A 19,504-nucleotide genomic window follows, 5' to 3' on the forward strand; every position below is an offset into this window, starting at 1 on the left:
AAAAAATCGAGATTAAATTTACTCTACGCGTCAGGAAAAGGCTATTAATAAAATTTATCCGAAATTAATTTTAAAAAAAAAAACGTCTCTAGAAGGTAGAAAGTAAGCATACAAACAATTATGTTGAAAATCTATCCCTCAAATCTAGAAGAAGTCAAAACGAAAATAAGAATTTGATTGTAAATAATAACAATCCTCGATGCTGCGAATCGGCAAGTATATTTTGAAATCATCGGCGTAAACTAATCTGTAACCCAATCCCAAGAGCATCAGCGACATTGTTTAAGAAAAGAGAAGCGGCCCTAGGTTATTACCCTGTGGTACACCAAACTTGTTCGTTAATGCAGACGATACACGGATCCCATTAACTTGCAAAATTCTATTGGGCAGAAATTTTGTTTTCTAACTCGCTGAAGTCATAACTCTGGTAGCCTTTAAAAGATTTTGACTGTTTATGGACATAAGGGATGAAGGACACTGATGGGAAAAATTGTCAAGCAGAGAGTTTTGCTAAAAGTACACGTTTCGGTTCTTACGTAGTGGATAATTTATAATCTATTTCAAATGGTAAATCTTAACTTTAAAAAAAGATGTTTTAATAAAAAATAATTAAATGATCTTTTGTGGAGAGAAAAACAAAAAATCCTGAAATGTTAATTATTTTCAAACCTTTTTTTACCTGCACTAATCAACGTCAGCTAATACTTTAGCCGTTATAAGCATAAATCTCCTAATGGAATCCAATTGATCGTCTATCAGCATCAAATTATACAGTTGCTAATTGAGTTCTCACGCTCGTTTTCGTGATGTTACAGCCCGTTTTCCGTGAATTGGCTTTGCTAATTCTATTAGACAGAGTAAATCAACTGTTTTCTATTTTCAATCAGTTCGATTCATGGCGTTATTCGTAGTTCTCACATTGGTACATGCAAGGGTTCACTGTTCGTAGTGTACCTTCCGACTAATCCAATTATCCATCGTACTGAAAAGTTGCTCAACCTCTGCTCGAGAGAGACTATGAATTGACACAAGTTTTATTACCGTTTCAGGAACAATCAACTGTCGGTACTGCCGCGCGAAATTTGCTTCCTACCGCTGCAAGTATTGCTTGTATCGAACAACCGGCTGGTTACGCTTCCGGATGAGCTCGGTCGGATGGAGGAGCTGACCGAGCTCGATGCCGCCTGCAACCAAATCACACATCTTCCTCCCCGTATGGGTGACCTGCGGAATCTGCGCTCGCTTACTCTTCGCAACAATCAACTCGTCTATCTGCCCCGGGATCTCACCTGTTTGCAGCTGGTGTTTCTGGATATCAGCAGTAATAAGATTGCTACCCTTCCAGTGGAACTTCGATTGATGAGCTCGCTGGTCGACCTAGAACTGTCGAATAACCCACTTACCTCTCCACCAGCTAGCGTATGTTTGCTTCTTCCAAGCTACTTTAAATTTGTCAACTAACAAATTTCATTACAGCTCTGTGTTCGAGGTCTGGTGCACGTGTTCAAATATCTGGAAACCGCAGCAGCCAAAGAGGAGAAGTCCAAAAGTGGCCTGGATGGTCACGCAACCCTGCGGCGGTCGGCGCTGTCGTCGAAGAATTCTGGCGGAAGTTTACTCGACGGAACGCGCAACCGTCGTGCGCACGTCGATTCCGGCTACAGCACTAGTGACGGGGGATTCGAGGGTAAGCGTTGGTCTCAGGACGATCCGCACGACTTCGGCACTGGGGGTACCTATTCACCCAAATGGTCGCCCATTTCAATGCACACTGGTTTCGCGGGGAAACCGCCGCCAGCGTTTGTACCAGCACCAGCTTCGGCACTATCGGCTACGGCACCATCTAATCTGTCCGCTCCTGTGTTGTCATCTGCAGGTGGAATTGGTTTTTCAGGTTTGCTGAGCGCTGAAAGCGCAGGGGGAGGAGGCAATGGAACGTTGGAGGAAGAATTCAAAAAGGGCGTCATGCTGCTGGATCAGCAAGACCAGAAAAAGGCTAATAACGGCAATAGGTAGGTTGAAGATTTGCTGAGCTTTTTCAAAAACTCATTTTCAATTCTCATTTTAGTAACGATATGTCTCCAGAAGGTGATTTGACACCGGAGGGAATGAAAACAGACGATAAGATGCGATCGTTGGGTAATATTCAAACATACAGGTTTGTTGATCATTGATTTTCTTCTTTTTCTGCCATAATTAATGTCTATTCTTTCTACTAGGGAATACAAGGAAGCTCTTCGTCAGCAGCGTAACCAAGTGGACATTTACAGACCCAAGGATCATCAGGCACACACGCCGGACAGTGGAGGTTCCACTACGGATTCACCGCTTAGCAATTTCTCCCCTTACAGCAAATCTCAAGCCACAACTCCGTCTCCATCGGTTTACAGCAGTAGCAACCAAAGTTCTCCACTTTCTCCACACCACACCAACATCCACAAACTAAACCAAATTAATGCCAACGGTGGGCACAACAATGGTTTCACTTCGGCCAACAATTCTAGTCCTCTGCTCTCACCAAACCGAAATATCGTTGCACCGTTCGAAGAAACGAACCCCAACGGGGGCGCGAACAACAACACATCGTCAACCCCAAACAAGCGACCGGTGCAGAAGGTCATTCCTTCGCGTAACATAGCTTCCACATATCAGTCAAGCCAGTCGCCTACGCATCTCAACGGAAACAACAATCTTTCGACTGGATCGTCGATGGCCAACGGTAAAATTCCTATTCCGAATGGTACACCCATCAAGACTGCCGTTTCCAACAGCAGCTGTACGGATTACGCTTACGTGAAACCCAACAGTCCGTGCAAGGCATCCAGTGGCATTCTAGCGCATAACAATGTTCCTTCGTCGATTCCGAAACCGATGGCTAACGGGGCGAGTTCTCCGAATGGTAATCAGAAGCCACTAACTGCCACCGTGGGATACGTGAACAACGTTAAGCCAGGACAGAAAACCAATAAGTATGTTTGAAATTGTTTTTTATCTATGTTTTGAATCTGTTAATTTAAGTGTCTTTTGTTTTAGAACTGTTTCCTGGAATCGAGACGTCCCAACGGATAAGTTGAGCTTCACTATGCGGCGTGAATTCGACAAGCAAAAGGAGGAAACGGAACTGATCGAGCAGCTGCGGCAGGTTGGTTGTGGAATGATTTAACAAAAAAAAACTGAAGCTGATGTTTCTACAATTGCAGATTATCGAAACGCGATTGAAAATGTCTCTGCCGGAAGATATCGCTCCCGCACTTACCGATGGCGTTGTGCTATGTCATCTGGCAAATCATGTGCGACCGCGATCTGTTGGCAGCATTCACGTTCCATCCCCGGCGGTGGTAAGTGTTGCTTTCGGTTAAGATTATTTTAATGCTAATCAATTGAATTTTAGCCAAAACTGACGATGGCCCGATGTCGACGAAATGTGGACAATTTTCTGGATGCTTGTAGAAAAATCGGCGTAGATGAGGTACGTTTCCTGACTACTTTCGGTGTGAATATCCTTTTTGTAGTTGTACCTAGAACCTTTCAGTTAGGGTGTTTTTAGTTGTAGTTGTACATATGTGTTCTATCTGTCATTTTGTGTTCCCTGGGGAGGATTATTTTCTGTTGCACACTTTCTTCAGCTAAAACAAAACTTAAACGAATTCGGATTTCCATTGGTTTAACAACGCGTTACTCAGTTTCCCAATTAATTTTGGATTGGGTAAGCGGGCCCTGGCATAGCACACAAATTCTAAAATTCTAGATTATAAGGACTAAACTAACATCACGAAAAATAACTAAACTGTATCTGCTGTAAATGGACAAGTTAAGCTCGTTAATCTGTGTTGCACTCTAGGCGGTGGCTTTTTACAATCTCTATGTAATTTCTTTTGAATGGTGTCAACGTGCAGAGAAATTTAGCATAATTGATTTTGATTCTATTTTTTAACGCTAGTTTTGGTTGTAAAATAGTTTTTATAGGTGAGGTAAAAAACCAATGAAACGAATAAATCGAAGATTTACAGTGTAGTTTGAAATTGAATTAGAATAAAACATTTCTCTGTATGTGCATACATTTCAAACAAAAAGATTTTTCTTTTGTACATATGCTACAGAATATAAAATCATAGATAAGCTAGACTATCTTCTAAGCTGTCATTAGCAAGACGACATTGACCAACCAAGGAACTAACTCTCTCTCCTGTTGTTATTGGTGTTGGTTGCAGGAGTTGATATGCTCCTGTCAGGACATCGTACCGCCGCCAGTGCCACCGACTGCGAACACCGTGTCGGATCAGGACCAGCCACCGTCCGACGGACAACCCGAATCGGAACCGGGAGCGGAACAAATGCGTCCATCCAATCCGTCGGCAATGTTTCGCACTATCGTAGCCTTGCTGAAACGGGTCGATCTAATGCCGCACGGACCTTCGGCGTCCCACGGTCTAAGCCGGCCGACGTCTCCTCCTCCACCACCACCCACCAGTAGCAGCATTAACAAAATCATAACCACACTCACTGCAGCCAACACCAATAAAACAACAGAAGAAGCCTGCGAAGGGAATCACCAGCCGCCCTTGGTAGGCTGTGATGAGCCAAATGGTAACTATCGGGCTTCCCCGAATTTCCCACACGGCCTAACAAGTGCCTCACCGGCTACTAGCACTCCCATCACTAACAATGAACACTCTAACAGACAGAATATACGTAACACTTCCGGTTCTACGCGTGCTAAAACGCTGCTTGAGTATCACTTTGATGAGCAGGAGGAATTAAAACGCGAAGACGTGATTAGGGTGCAGGCTCGACTTAGGGCTGCCAACAATTCGTGTAGTGAGAGTGAATGTGGGTCTCAAACGGAAGGGCTAGATGGAGGAGCAGGTGGGCGTAATGTCCCGGCTACATTAGATCTCGGTTCAGCTACCGGTGCGGGTGGTCGCAGAAAGCGTAAATTTCCTAGCACCCGATTTAGCGGTAAACGCCAACAGCAGGAACCGCAGCTGGGTTCTGGCTTGAACGAAATCATGGAAGAGTGTGAGTACGATAGCGATATTGGCAAATTTCGGTGTCGCCAGGCAGGAGAAGACTATGAAGATTCGGAAAGTAGCTTGAACTCCCTGGACGAGGAAGCGGCTTTCACGCCGACAAATGCTAATCAAGGTGACATCAATGATCTGAACACCCCAACCGGGATGGAGCCGCTTAAGGCTTTGCTAGATTTCAACATTAATTCGGCTGAGGAGGATGATCCGGCTGCAGCCGGGAGAAAGATTGTCAGCAAGAGGATCGAGTTTTTCGAAAACACTGCCGCCGTAAGCTGTGGGGAAAAAATCGTCAACAGTCCACTGAGACGCAGCGTCAGCTCGGAGGACAACGAAGGCCCCGAAATAGTGGCAAATTGGAGCAAGAAATCGAACCACCCAATGGTTTCGACCATTCTCTGCCTTGGAACGTTTATTTTTACGGTCATCTATCTTTTTATGTATCCACTGCCTAATTACTAAAAGTGGATTGAAGTTTTTTTTGTTGTTTTTTGTTCAATTTTATTTAAAGAAAGTAGATTTCCTATTTTTACCAATTTATTATATCATCAAATTACTTTATTTCCTTAATTTTATTTGAAAAACATTCAAAGAATAGAGATAAATTGATTTACTTCGAGAATTACGATATGATTGTACGAAGAGTGTGCAAAAGCTGGCGAAAAATTGTACTGCAAGATGGCGAGGGCGATTTTTCATTCCTTTCATTGTTAGCGGAAAAGAATTGTTAAAATCGTAGGTACGCTGGTTCTAGACTGGTTGTTTATCGGTAAGTAACCGAAAAATTAGGCTTAATGGATTGGCATATTCGTTTCAAGTTAAACATTTCTTTTCCGTCAAAACATGATTAAGTTAACTATAACCAAAAAATATTCATTGTCAATTTCAAAACCACAACATTTGCAATATTAATCACGTATTTGGAATAACCTGTTTCTAAGTCGATGAATCGACATTTGTTAAAAAAAATAGAAGGAAAAGCTCATAAAATTCAAAGCATTCTTTTTTTTTCGACGATGAACCAAAAGTATTGAAATAGAGATATTCCAACCAAGCAGTATTTCATCAGCCCAATCAATCATTGAAAATCATTCAGCAGCTCGAAGAGTAAATCATTTCATGTGGCACAACCCATTTCCAGAGGCTTATATTTCGACCAATTTTAGAGTTTACTCGTTTTATCTTAGTGTGATTTATTAGTTTTTATTGATTGCTTTCGTTAAGGTTACATACGTAACAAGGTGTTTATCATAACATCATATTTTATTCACCTGTCATTGCTTTTCTTTTTTGTATTGCTTAGAATAGGAAAGCTAAAGCGATCGTTTTATGCGAAAGTCCAAAACAATCACTGATTACATACGAATGAATATATACCAAAATGTAAAACTAAGCTATGAAACAAGCCACAAATGCATGCACATCTTATCATATACAACACTGAAAACAAACTGAGAATCACACAGATTGTCTTAAACCAAGTTGAACAAAGCAGTTGCCTTATTTTCGTAAACTGCCTTCTTGAATCGTGAAACGACGAGATGCAGTTTCGTAGTGAATACCAAAATAGAACAACGCGAATTAAAAATAATAATCATGCAATGCAGTAGAGTACGCAAATACCACACATTAATGCAATGCATGTTTCAGATAGGTATATTGTTGATCCATGTTGAAAGCAGTAGGGAACCGCACTGCAAAAGCAACTCCACGAAGCGTAAACAGTGCGTAGAAATCTATTTTAATATATTTTACCAAATCGAAACAAGTAACAATAACAGGATCTGTCTGTAACTCGCGAGCTCCACACTATTACTATATAACCTACAGAGTAAGACAATGTCGCTCTCTTTATCCACCTACCATCTATCGATGTTTCTCACTAGTTTTCTAGAAGCTTTTACTGTAGTTTTGAACAAAAAAGATAGGGAACACGTAAGGACGTACAATTCGTACAGTGGTTTAATGTCCACTAGAAATCAGAATCTCTACCTATTCGGTCTAGTCAATCGAAACGAAATGTACTTATTTTTCTTTTTACGTCATCCTGTAATTTTTACATTTGCTTGATCATATTATTTATTTTATTTGTTATTAAATAAGATTTCCAGAACGAAACATATTCGAAGCAAACAATTCGTACCACCAAAAATTTTGGTTCAAGGCATATAGCTTCTGCATTTTATAAAACTATTTTCATTGATTTTATACCTATTAGAAAATCTATAAGAAAACAAGAGATCTCTGTTTTTTTTTCAATTTTTCCTTCGACTAACTTTGCGGTAAGGTTACAATCAATCAAAATGTACCGGCATGTTTGGAAAAATCTTAGATTTAAGTCTACACAGTTCATTCCACTAAAACTATCGGTATTGTAACAACTCTTTGAGCAGACATTCGTTCTGAAATTATACTTTGTAGGGTATCATTGGTAGAAAGCAAAAATTTAGGTACGTATTTTATACATGCAAACATGTTTGGCACTACACTAATATCCATCTATTGTTTTAACTATAAGGTATTTATTATATAAACACACAACAAATTATATTTATTCGCTTACATAAACGACTGCGTCCAAACACTTTCCTTTTTTCGATAGGTATGGATATAATTATGTGGATTGAAAGTATACACGCAATAAGCTATTGACTTTTCAGTAGATTAGGATTTATTCAGAAAAAAAATTAAAAGGAACCGACAGAGGAAAAGATTTGTTGGGCTGCTCTGGAGTCTATCCCTTCCCAGGAAAGTATGACGATTAGTCGTTATGGTTGTTTAACACCAGAGCAGCATTGTAGGTACCGATATGAAATGAACACACCACGGTTTGTTTAGGGCGGATAGCGCAGGGTAACTCTCTGGATGGCCTGTTGCCTTCTCTTAGCAACTAATCATTTTAAGAGGACTGAGCAAAAAAAATAAAAGAGGAAAGCAATTGTATCGTAGAATAGTTGAGTTTTTTAAATATGTATAAGGCGTTTATACCATTCGCCGTCTTATATTCGAATCACAGCAGCTTAGGTAGAAGTTAGAATTCGAAAAAATATTATAAAGTGCTTTCAATGTCTTGTGCACGTATTTTGTTAGGCCGAACGTTCAGTTTAAATATCTTAAAAATGATGTAACTTTAGGTTATAGCCAGGAGAGGTAATTTTGCTTTAGTTCCTGATATTCTTAGAGAGGTGTTCCGATAGAGTTTCCCTAGCTTTACTCAAAAGTTATTTCCCAAAAAAATGTTTTTTTACCTTAAGAGACAACAATGACGCCATCTTGAATTTTTGAAGAAATCGAAAATTTTCAAAATTCTTCACGTCATTTTGTTTTAAAGCCAAAAGTTTGTCCACATAACTTTTGCATTTCAAAATGATGGTTTTTCGGATGGTGCTTGAAAAAACTAAAACAGATAAATTGAATTCAATAGATTTTACTTGGAACCCGGACGAACACATACGATTCGCATAGATTCTCCAGGATTCCTCACATTGGATTCGTGAGCGTCCTTGAAAAGGATTCCTAAAAAAAGAAACCTCAGGAATGCCCTGTATATGGCTCTAGGATTCTTGAATAAGAATCCTGAGTGGGAATCCTCCGGATCGTGTTTGCGATTCCTTTCACGATTCCGTCGCCGAGTTCAAGGTATCCTGGGGATTCTTACTCAGGATTCTCTGCGTGTTAGTAAGGGAAGGTTATATTAGCTTACTTGCGAAAAAAATATTAGCTTGCTTGCGAAAAAGTTATACGCCTTACGTTCACCATGGCGGGTGAAAACTTGTGTAGGCATGTTTTTAAGTTCTTTCTTCGTTTTATTTATCAATTACTCCTCAGTCTTTGCGATAAAATTGTTGGAGTAGATTTTACGGTTGTGGAACTTGCCTAGAAATTTTCGATAGGACGCAGCTGGAAGCGTTGGGCGGGCTCGATGACTTTGGTAACATATGCCTAGAAATTTTCGATAGGACGCAGCTGGAAGCGTTGGGCGGGCTCGATGACTTTGGTAACATATTCGCTTTGAGTAATGGGTCGAGGCCAGTTCCGGCCAAAGCGCCTTCGCCCTTACGGTATTCCTTGATGAACGACGCAACTTCCAGCAGGCACTTCGTACTATAAATTTCTCCGTTCACGATCAGTCCGGAGCAAAGAAAAGCGGTTTTGACTCTCTCTTCTCGCTGATTGTCAGTCACAGCAGCGCCTTCTTGTGGAACTTGGTGTGTGGAATGAACTTCACCCCGGAGCTCACTTCCTTTGTGCGGGAAGTGAAATACAAAGTGCCTTGCCAGTCGTTGCCATTCAGAGTGAGATCGGTCTTGTCGCGATTCGCCGGGGAAATCGACTTGACAATCTTATTAAGCCGCTACCGCTGCGTAATTGCCTGTAGCTACCAGACCAGTAGACGGGACTGCCGCTTCCTAACATGTATGTCCATGTTCGCCAGGTACTTTTTAATTGTTTGGCCGGTTGCACCGACCTCCCGATCAAGCGCACACAGCTACATAGTCACTTTGTCTCGGTATTCCTCTTCAGCCTCCTTTGGAGCTTCTTGTCGCTCAGTTCACAAAGTGCCGCACGATGTTCGTTTTCGACGCGGCGGGATATCGTTCTTAGAATGCGCACACTTCTGAAGAGAGTAGCTTCACTGTTTTCGCTATTACGGTTAGAGTTCGACTGATTGAGCTAGGGAACCTATATATTAGAGAAATGACAAGACACTCACCGTTACGGTAACTGTCAACATCAAAACGGATAACGGCAATGCAAAATTATACAAGTCAGCCCGTTAGGCTGACTAGATTGAGCTGTAATTTTTTTTCTGCTGACTCATGGGTTACTATGATTGATGCTGCATGCATGGGTAGTTTCGTCAGTGTGGCAATTTTTGTCCATTTTTTCAATGCAAACGTTAATAACATTTTCTTACCCATCTTATGAAAGATCTTGAATCGGACAAAAATTGACCTTAAAGCGGTAATTCTACGAGAACAGGTTCGGCAAGGTTTCAATATTTTTCACAAAGCGTCGAAAAAACATTGAAAATTTTCGATTTCTCAAAAATTCAAAACAGCACCTTTTGTTGCACCTAATATGAAATGGGTCCAAACTCAAAGAATCTTTAAAATACATAAAAAATCGTGGATATCAAAAAACTCTTGATGATCAACTTTCTGAATTGACTTTTTCCAAAAATTTTAAATTAAGGTTAGACAATTTGAGTTTTGTATGAAAATGAACCTTTTTGTGAGGTTCCCTAGCCCCCCTCGTCATTCTCCTTTGATTTATAGAAATGTATGGTCAATCTAACTCGTTATTCTTTTGCTGCTTGAGTATTAATACAACAGGAAGAAGCCAACTGAACGCACGACACATAAAAGTTTGCAAACGACAGCAGATTTTCAGTGTGTTGTTAATTTCTGGGACAGTCTCCATTATTTCATTTAAAATAATTTATTTAATATACTACTTTTTTGTGTTCTTGGATGTATTCACCAGTATTGCTGCGCAAAAATATTTCGTTGCTGTTGACAAAAAAAAAATGAAGAGATTGTGTGTGAGACACGACCGTTTCTCTCTAAAAAAAGTTTATAACAGTGGCGTAACCGAAAAGGGTCTGTCAGAGTTCAAACAATTTTATTAGAGATAGCAGCAGATTTAGAAGTTTCGTGCATCTCTAAGACATTTGGGGTTAAAAGAAGTGTTCGAAAATCGGCAATTTTATGCATTTTTTCATCGGTCAAAAAAACCTCAAGTCCGATTCCAAAGGCTAAGTTTTCAAGACAACTACCAGGGACTTGTAATACTTAAATCTCCATTTCTGCGGAGAAAATAACGACCACCCGGAATCAAGTCTTTTGCTAGATTGATTTAAGTAGACCTAATCTACTGGAACCCCTGAGAGAAACACTTTTCTCTTCCGATTTTCTCTAGCTTTTAATTTCTCGGTTTTGCGCCTGTCACCTATAGTTACTAAGAAAGAAAACTTTTTCGCTACTTTTATTCTGTCGTGGCCTATTTATTTCGCTGCTACGCGGATGTCGTTGTTTTCCTTGTGTCTAGTATCAGCACTTTATTTCGGCGAAAGTATGTCGGATAAAATACTAGTTTAGATTGTCTAGTCTGTCTGTAGGAATGGAATTCTGTGTTTATACCTGGTTCTGGGAAAGTGACTGCTGCACGATTGAGCTGATATTTGGTATGGGGACTTTTTTCGAGGAGACGAAACTTTTGAGACCTATCGCTGAACGAAATTCAAAAAGTTGATTTCTATTGACATCCTATTGTTTATGTCATGCGATAAACACCAATTTGAATGTTGTTCTCAAATTGACTATGTATGTACTGAACACCGCAACGGTTTTTTTAAACGACACGTGCGTTGCACGGAAGGCGGTATCACTTATTATAGCAGCAAAACACTTTGTTCTCTCCTTTTCTATCTGCTTAATACTATCCCTACTACAATGTAACCTGTATTCGGAGCGAGTAACATGAGCGCGCTAAACCTCTGTTTCTTTAATCCCGTGAGGCTGTTATGTACGATCATTAATTTGGGTTACTTTCTCTTCACCTGCCTTTTTCCTCAATATTCTTATTATTAATTTTGTTTTTATCAAAGAGACGGCAGTTCAAAGTACTACAATGATTGGTAACCCAAAAAAGAAGCGTTTTGATGTGGTGGCCCTGAAAAAAATCAAAATGACAATATTACCAAAGCTAGGTTCTTGAAAAAAAAAATGCGAAAAATATTCGGAACACCTCTTCATTATCAAAACGTTCAAAAGTCTCATGATTACAACTACATCAAACCTTGCAAAAAATAACATGTACTTACCTTTAACAAATCTTTATTTCAAAGCAGCTTTATGTCATGTAACGTTGTGCATGCAGCAGGTTATTTAACTTAAGTTATCATATTCAACATTTTCGAAACTAATCGTATTAAGTATAACCACGAAAAAAAAACCCATACTTATTTTGGCACTTTAGAGAAAGGCAAAAAAATAAACATACAATCACAGTTACAGCATCATCCAGCATTATTTGATGTGCTTAATTAAACTAAACCCTTATCATGACAAAGTTAATAAATTTATTGAAGAAAAAAAGGATAACACTTTGCATTTTTACTTCGTTCCGTTCGGTCCATTACGAACTGAGTTATGACCAATTTTTTTCTTCCGTCGTATTTATTTCCTTCCCAGAATCTCCTCTGCTGCGCTGCTGACGTACTGGAGGGCCGTGGCATCGTTCAGGTGGCGATCACCGTAGTGGAGCTGCTCAAGTTCTACAACCCGGCCAACAGTGTCCGTTCACCGACGCGTAGTTTTTACAGTGGCGGTAGCGGCGGTGGTTCTTCACCTGCTGGGACCACCACCAGCAGTAGTATAACAACCAGTGGCAGCGGTGGCAGTGGACCAAAGAGTGCAACCTCGTCGCCGATCTCGACGCTGGGCGGCAGCACTTGACCGGAAGCGAGAAACGGCGGCGGCGCCCGGCTGAGTGAATCGTTGTCCGGTGAGCTTCTTTCCACTCATCGACCGGCGGACGATGAGGTCTGGCGTATCTAGACCTGGTGCTAAGAGAATGGAATGGAATTCTCGCGAATGTCGTCCCGCAGTACGACCTTATGGAATAGGGAGTAGATACACTGTTTAGATTTTATCTGTAAATTTATTGCGCAGACCGACGGGTTCGTGCGCGGACCTCAAGTGACATAGGACAGCCCAAAAATTATGACGCTAGTTTTAGTTTTATTATACGCGTATGTTTAGGTAGAGTAGAACTAACATTGTATCAAAAGAAGCAAGGTGCAACTTAGCCCAAACGGTGACTCACGTTCTGCTTTTGACTAAGGAAGACCGGAAAAGAAGAACAAAACAGGATTATTTTAACGAACCTAACATGAAAAGAATCATACACACAATATCATTCATGTTGATTGTATGTAATCGTTTGCAATTTAAATGTGTAGTATACTGTGCACCGTTAAAAAGACTCATCACTTGAATAATCGCTAAAAATGCTCAATCGTTCGAGACTAACTACTATTCTTATTCGTATTTTATTTCCATCATCATTACACGATGATACCCAACATGGATATTTTTTTGTAATGTAGGCCATTGTAACGAGACTAAATGCTTTCGCCCAGTGAACACTAGAAGAGAGTAAGTTATTGTACCAAATCACGCGTAAATTATTCGTACACATAACTACAAAATTGCAGTTTGAACTGCGTTTTTGGAGTTAACAACTGTCTCGACTTTCGCTTAGTAAACAGGAATCTATTGTTTAGCAAAAATTTAGTTTCTATTGGGAACTTTAATGACATTTTTATGATCTCTACTTTAAACTAAATAGTTGGGAATAAAATACAGTTAATTTAGACGAACGTGGTGCGAATAGCTCTTATTGGAGGGTGTATTCTACACTATTCACACACTTGGGGTAAAGGTTCAGAGAGTACTTCGAGGTACATGAAACTTTTCTAGAATCGAATTATGTAGCACGTGTTTTTCACATAAAAGGTTCGAGTAAAATTTTTGGTGCAATATTTGGATAATTTTCTACGTTAACATATTTCGATGTCCATGGCATGATCAACTTGCTGATAACAAGTGATATAAAAGGGTTAAACACTGCGTTTTGAATTTGTAACCGTTAAATTCGACACTTTAGTCATTCAATGTTTGTTCTTTTTTCATTTTGAAAGGATTGTTTCAGAAAAATTTAAACTTTGTCGTCGTTATTGAGATTTACATTGGACACATTTGACCGCATATGAAATTGAACAAATTAAAGCACCGATTGTTGTAGTTTAGCAAGAGAAAAATATTGGAATGATTGACTCATTCGATGTCTCCTGAGATGTCATATTGCGCAATACGGCTTTGCCGAACTGTTGGATTCAACAACATCAATTGTATAAAAATACTCAATCTATGTTCGACAATGTTTACACCATTTAAGCTATATACTCTAAGAAGCAATCATATTGGTGAATATTTTAAAAACAGAAACAAACGTAAAGAAAGCAAAATTGCACAGTTAAATTCAAACCGTAAACCGTGATTAAACTATCCAATCACAAGAAATTCAGATCTCGATTTTATGCGTAGATTTTCTAGCATTTTTTATCCACGTTAAAGGAACGGGTATCCGAATAGAAGCAGGCCAAATAACACGGGGAGATTTATAATATAAAACTGGAACAACGTGTTTGGGTAAAAAAACTGCAGACACTTTGTCTGCACGTGCTATGGCAATATACCAACATATACATATAGAATAACCATATTGCACTTACCGAAATCCGGGCAGAATTTAATGTTTGTGCAAATCACCAAATCCTACATGGTAATATCCAGAACGAGCATCGAAACAGTAAATTTAGGTTTTCTTCTTCGAATAACTATTATAGAGTTGTTTTTAGACTGTCTTCTACCAATAGTTAGGTTGGTGAAATTATTTATTCTGGCTGTAAATTACTTCGATTATTTAAGCGCGTTAGAACGTTTCCAAGTTATTGGTAATAAGCAAATGAAAAACTTCCACAGCAATATAGTGGCGTGTAGTGGAAAGCGTAGAAACTTCTCTGACAAAACAGATATACTAACTATAGAAGTTCAGTTCAATTTTGAGTTTTCTGCCGTTGACAAATGTTGCACAAAATACACAAACCTATCCAACTAGTTATCAAAACAGAAGCCAAATTCAGTAGTTTACTCTCACGAAAAATGATAAAAGTTTAACACTCTGTACAGATAGACCTTCTTGACCAAAGCATTGAGTGGTTTGGCAACTACATAAAGCAGGTTTAAAGACTAAGTCAGTAAAGAACAGGAAAATAAGAAAAAGAATAAATAAACATTTGGGTATAGTGTCTTGAAAAATGGATGAACGACGTATGCGTTTTTGTGTTGAATTGTATGTATGACCATAGCTGTCTCTGGAGAAGTCGAACAACGTAAGCCTTTTAGGAGATAGCCTTGTTTTGAAATCTATCTAAATCGAACGGTACATCTGTAGTCTCGCTAAGAACGCTTGTACGGCCAAGGAAGCGGGAAAAAGCCTCCAAACAGTCCAGGATAGCGGAAAGTATCGGAAGATTAGTCTGCCATGGAAGCTGATGCGGTTGGAGTTGGAGGATTGTTTGTTCGTCGAGGAATACGTAGACGAAATCCTTACGACCAGTCAGAAGCGGCAGGATATCGGAATTCTGATCCACGAACCCTTACTAACACGCAGAGAATCCTGAGTAAGAATCCCCAGGATACCTTTAACTCGGTGACGGAATCGTAAAAGGAATCGCAAACACTATCCGGAGGATTCCCACTCAGGATTCTTATTCAAGAATCCTAGAGCCATATACAGGGCATTCCTGAGGATTCTTTTTTAGGAATCCTTTTCAAGGACGCTCACGAATCTAATGTGAGGAATCCTAGAGAATCTATGCGAATCGTATGTGTTCGTCCGAGAAGGGTGACTGTCGTCGGTCCTCATGATGGGCCTACCCAAGAAGTACGAGCCAGTAATCTGGTATTAAGTGGACCGCCGTTTAGATGAAATTAAAAATCAGGAGAGGCAGGCAGGAGAGCAATTTGGTCAATGCAGAGCAAGTGTCAAAATCTATGTGGCAGACGCATCCTAGTTGGCGGTTGTAGCCGTGGGAAACGTAGAAGTGGGTGCTGATGTGAGCAATGAGTGCTCTACATGAGCCAACGTTTTATGTATTCCTGACCTTGCAGTGAACCCCAACCCTGCACTTTCTGTGTCTGTGAGTCGTATCTGCAAGAAGGGCTGCTAGCTAGCATCCAAAAGCCAGTGGTCCGAATTTGAATTCCTGGGGTTCAAAATCAGTTCCAATGGCATTGAACCAATTTCGGTAAAGAAAGACGCCGTGATGAATTTTCGACGAACATCAAACAAAAGCGAGATCACAAGTTTCTTGGGACTTGCAAATTATATAGGTAAATTCATTTCGAACCTTGCTGAAATCGATAAACTCCTGAGCAAATTTAGTCAGAAAGGCGTGCAATTCCTTTGGGATGAAAAGGAGAAGCATGCTTTTAACAAGATCAAGTCTCAACGGCGAATGCAAGGTCTCTTGGGTTTTACAGTTCTGAAGACGACACTACAATTAATGATTCTTGAAACAGTTGATTCTTCTGCTACAGCTGTTGCGTTAAAATGGACAGAAAGAAAGTAAACTGGATGTAGTAATACTTAACATTTTTGAATAACCAGAAATAGGATCTTCTTACGAGTTGCCATTGCCATTCAAAATGATATTTACAGAACTAAGCCCCGTAGATGACGTATTATTGGAAGCGATCGCATCGTGATTCTTTAAAGTCTTCAGCGACGAGTTCTTCAGCTCGACAATAAGGGTCATACAGGCTTACGTATTATGAGGGGACACTTACGTGCTAATGTGTGGTGGTTGAAAATGGATATCCAGGTGTAGCGGTATAAAAAATCCTGTCCATGTTGATCTCTAGTATCCGCACCAAATCCGCAAGAACCAATGACTCGAAAGAAGCCCATGGGAAATTTCTGGGACCATTACCTGAAGGCGAATATCTTCTTGTTTGCGTTGATTACTACAGTAGATACTTGTTGGTCATCGAAATGAGTAATACCACATACATAAGACATACGTAACACTCAGGAAGAAATCTATTGAAAAAGTTGGTACAAAATGAACTACTCGAATGGTACCACACCCTGAATGAAATCACTGTTTGAGTTGTTTTTGAAGGCAGTGTACCTGCGCAGCCCTGTATTTGCCTCGTTCCTACTCGAAAAACGCTGCATTGATTTTGTAAATAACTTTTTGACAGTTCCTTATGGGATTTTCCTTGGGGCTCGATAAGGCCGAGGAAAAGAATACTCATTTGGTTCATTATTTATCGAGCAGTTTGACAGGGCGAGGTACGGAGTACTATGGGGCAACATGTACCAGAAAAAAACGCCAGTGTTACGTATGTCTTATGTATGTGGTAATACTTCAACGCAGTCAACTATTTAACGGATCGTAAGTTAGGGTCCTGGGTGAAGTCGCCTTCTCGGGCGTCGGTGATTGTCACAAAAACGGTGACGGAGACCGACGGAAAACAAGCGAGAATAAAAAAAAGCTGGTAACAGTGTTTTCGCGATATGGGATTCCTGATTAGTCCGCAGTTCTGTTCAGAAAGTTGCGCATGTCGATTTAAGGATTATTTCACATATTAGTAGAGGCTTATTCTGAATAAACATACCTTTCATTATAAGTACCTTGATTTCTCATATAGAACTATCAGATATGAAAGAAACCTTGTTGAGTACTTGTTCACGAGCGTGTAGAAAACAAGAGAGGTTTGATGAGTGTGACGGACTCGCGAGGACGCAACAACGGGGCAGCGATTAGGGAGAAGATTCCCAACAGATTTACGTGTTCACAGAAAAGTTACGGACCACTCCTTTAAACCGGGGATGTCATTGTCACGGGACGAGAGACAGACGGTCTCTACAAGCTAAACACATTTGGTTAATGTAGCGCATGGTGAGTTAATCTAGGGGACAGCCTCAAGCGACTACCCAGCATAGTGATGGGGATGGACACAAAATTTCATCATGTTCCCTGCATAGAAAGTAAACATCAAAGGGTTCCAGAGCAGCCAAAATTCTAGAACTGGTTCCTTCGGATGTGTGCTAGTGTTTTGTTACTTTCATCGACGATGCTAGCAGGATGGCGTTCGCCTACTTCCTGAGGACTAAGAGAGAGGTTTTCGGTGTATTCCGGGGTTCAAGGCGTATTCGGAAGGACACACAGGGAAGATACTGAAGTGCCTTCGAACCGATAACGGCAAGGAGCAGGTGAGTGATTATTTTAAAGCGTACAGAATACGTCACGAGTCAACAGCACCCTGCAACTCTGAGCAGAACGGTTCGGCGAAGCGCATGAACCGTACTACTCAAGAATATACTAGTTTTTTGAAGCTCGATGGCCAATTGGGCAAGAAATTTTGGACTGAACGGCGGTGTATCTCATAAACCGAACTCCGTCGAAAGGTGTCGCCGGTATTCCTTACGAGAAAAACTACGGGCAAGATGTCCGATCTACTGAACCTGCGTGTATTTGGATCAAAAAATGATGGTTCATATACCCTATCAATGTTCGTTTCGACGAGTAATTGAAGCTGAGCAAACGGAGGAAGACAAGAACGTTCCGAATGACAACTAGGAGTGAGTTTGCAGCGAAATGAAGAATCTTTTCGGACTTGACGTTGGTGGTGCGCCAGTAACGTCAGAAAATTATCATGAAGAACCGGCCGCGCTCCCCTCGCAACTTTCTCAAAATCATAGTCTGAGTCACAGCGGGAGGGAGCGCAAACGTCCAAGCAAGTATACTATTTTCCATGTGACGTACAGGCGTCCTTCCTCAGAAACTTGTTCCTTCACAAATATGTCATCGACCAAAAAAATGGTTCCAGTTCGGAGGTTCCGTCATCATTGTACTCTCGTCTCCAAAGAAGAAGCTGTTGATAAGCAACATGATTCTGGATACTAACTGGGAGCGCCCAGTCCAAGACAAGTTTTAATTTCAACCCTTAAAGCGGTAGTAATCTCGCTGGCTCTCAATTCGCAGATAATGGCAGATCTCGAAACAGTAAAGCAAGCACTCGATCGGACGCAGTACGATCTGCAGGTACACCAGATGGACGCAGTGATAGTGTTTCTCCAGGGCGACTTGGACAACGAGTAAATATTCATAGAGCAGCCAGAGGGAACGAGCATTCACTACAAAAAGTTTGCAGACTAGAAAAGGCCATCTACGATCTGAAGCAGGGTATGGGGCTATCCACATACCACGTGGACAGTTTTTTTACGATTTTAACCCCCCCCACACCCCGTGGACAACTGCCCATATAAATTTTAAAAATTTTGTATGGTCCGTGGACATCACACAGACTCCCCCCCCAAAGCTGTCCACGTGGTATGTGGATGGCCTCTATGCAATTCGAAGGCCCAGGCCAAAAGCTCCGTTGCATGGAATTGATTCGTTTCAACTACGACCCGTGTGTGTACTATCATGTCATCGATGGCTAACTGATTGTTGACGCTGTGTACGTAGATGACTTCCTTATAATTTAAAACGACCAACGAATAATTGACGGAATCGAGCAGCAATTGTGCATTGACAGGATTGCGACTCCACTCGACGTTAACCAATGACTGTCAAAGGCCAGTTATGGTATGTTAGAATCTCGGTTTTGAAAAATCGTTCAAATCAACGGGGCATTGTGTTCTAGCATCTGTCGAAGAGGGATTGCTAGGAATTTCTTCTGTTTGCTTTCAAGTGATAAATTCGATAGATTTTACATAAATGTTTTGTTTTTAAAATTTTTAGGCGACCTTTCAATTGCAGAATGGCTGTATTTAGAAAAAAAAGTTCATATAAAAACTATTGAAAATGACCGGCAAAGTTATATTTCAATAAA

General features: G+C 40.5%; 1 protein-coding gene across 4 annotated transcripts in view; it reads left to right on the top strand.

The window, feature by feature from the left end:
• Positions 1-14,918, top strand: part of LOC129733318 (leucine-rich repeat and calponin homology domain-containing protein) — a 139,095-nt gene extending 124,177 nt beyond the window's left edge. Inside the window, exons 3-11 of one of the 4 annotated variants that reach the window (XM_055695098.1) lie at positions 1,050-1,419; positions 1,477-1,687; positions 1,877-2,012; positions 2,069-2,158; positions 2,220-2,969; positions 3,034-3,142; positions 3,201-3,338; positions 3,392-3,469; positions 4,212-7,402. In XM_055695098.1, the coding sequence (XP_055551073.1) occupies positions 1,050-1,419; positions 1,477-1,687; positions 1,877-2,012; positions 2,069-2,158; positions 2,220-2,969; positions 3,034-3,142; positions 3,201-3,338; positions 3,392-3,469; positions 4,212-5,489 (3,160 nt within the window). In that variant the 3' untranslated portion in view covers positions 5,490-7,402. Of the gene's footprint in view, positions 1-1,049; positions 1,420-1,476; positions 2,013-2,068; positions 2,159-2,219; positions 2,970-3,033; positions 3,143-3,200; positions 3,339-3,391; positions 3,470-4,211; positions 7,403-12,223 lie in introns of those variants that run through there. The other 3 variants (XM_055695099.1, XM_055695102.1, XM_055695097.1) reach the window with 3 other exon arrangements.
• Positions 14,919-19,504: the final 4,586 nt, after the last annotated feature.

This window comes from Wyeomyia smithii, chromosome 3, assembly GCF_029784165.1.
Source record: "Wyeomyia smithii strain HCP4-BCI-WySm-NY-G18 chromosome 3, ASM2978416v1, whole genome shotgun sequence".
Taxonomy (NCBI): Eukaryota; Metazoa; Arthropoda; class Insecta; order Diptera; family Culicidae; genus Wyeomyia; species Wyeomyia smithii.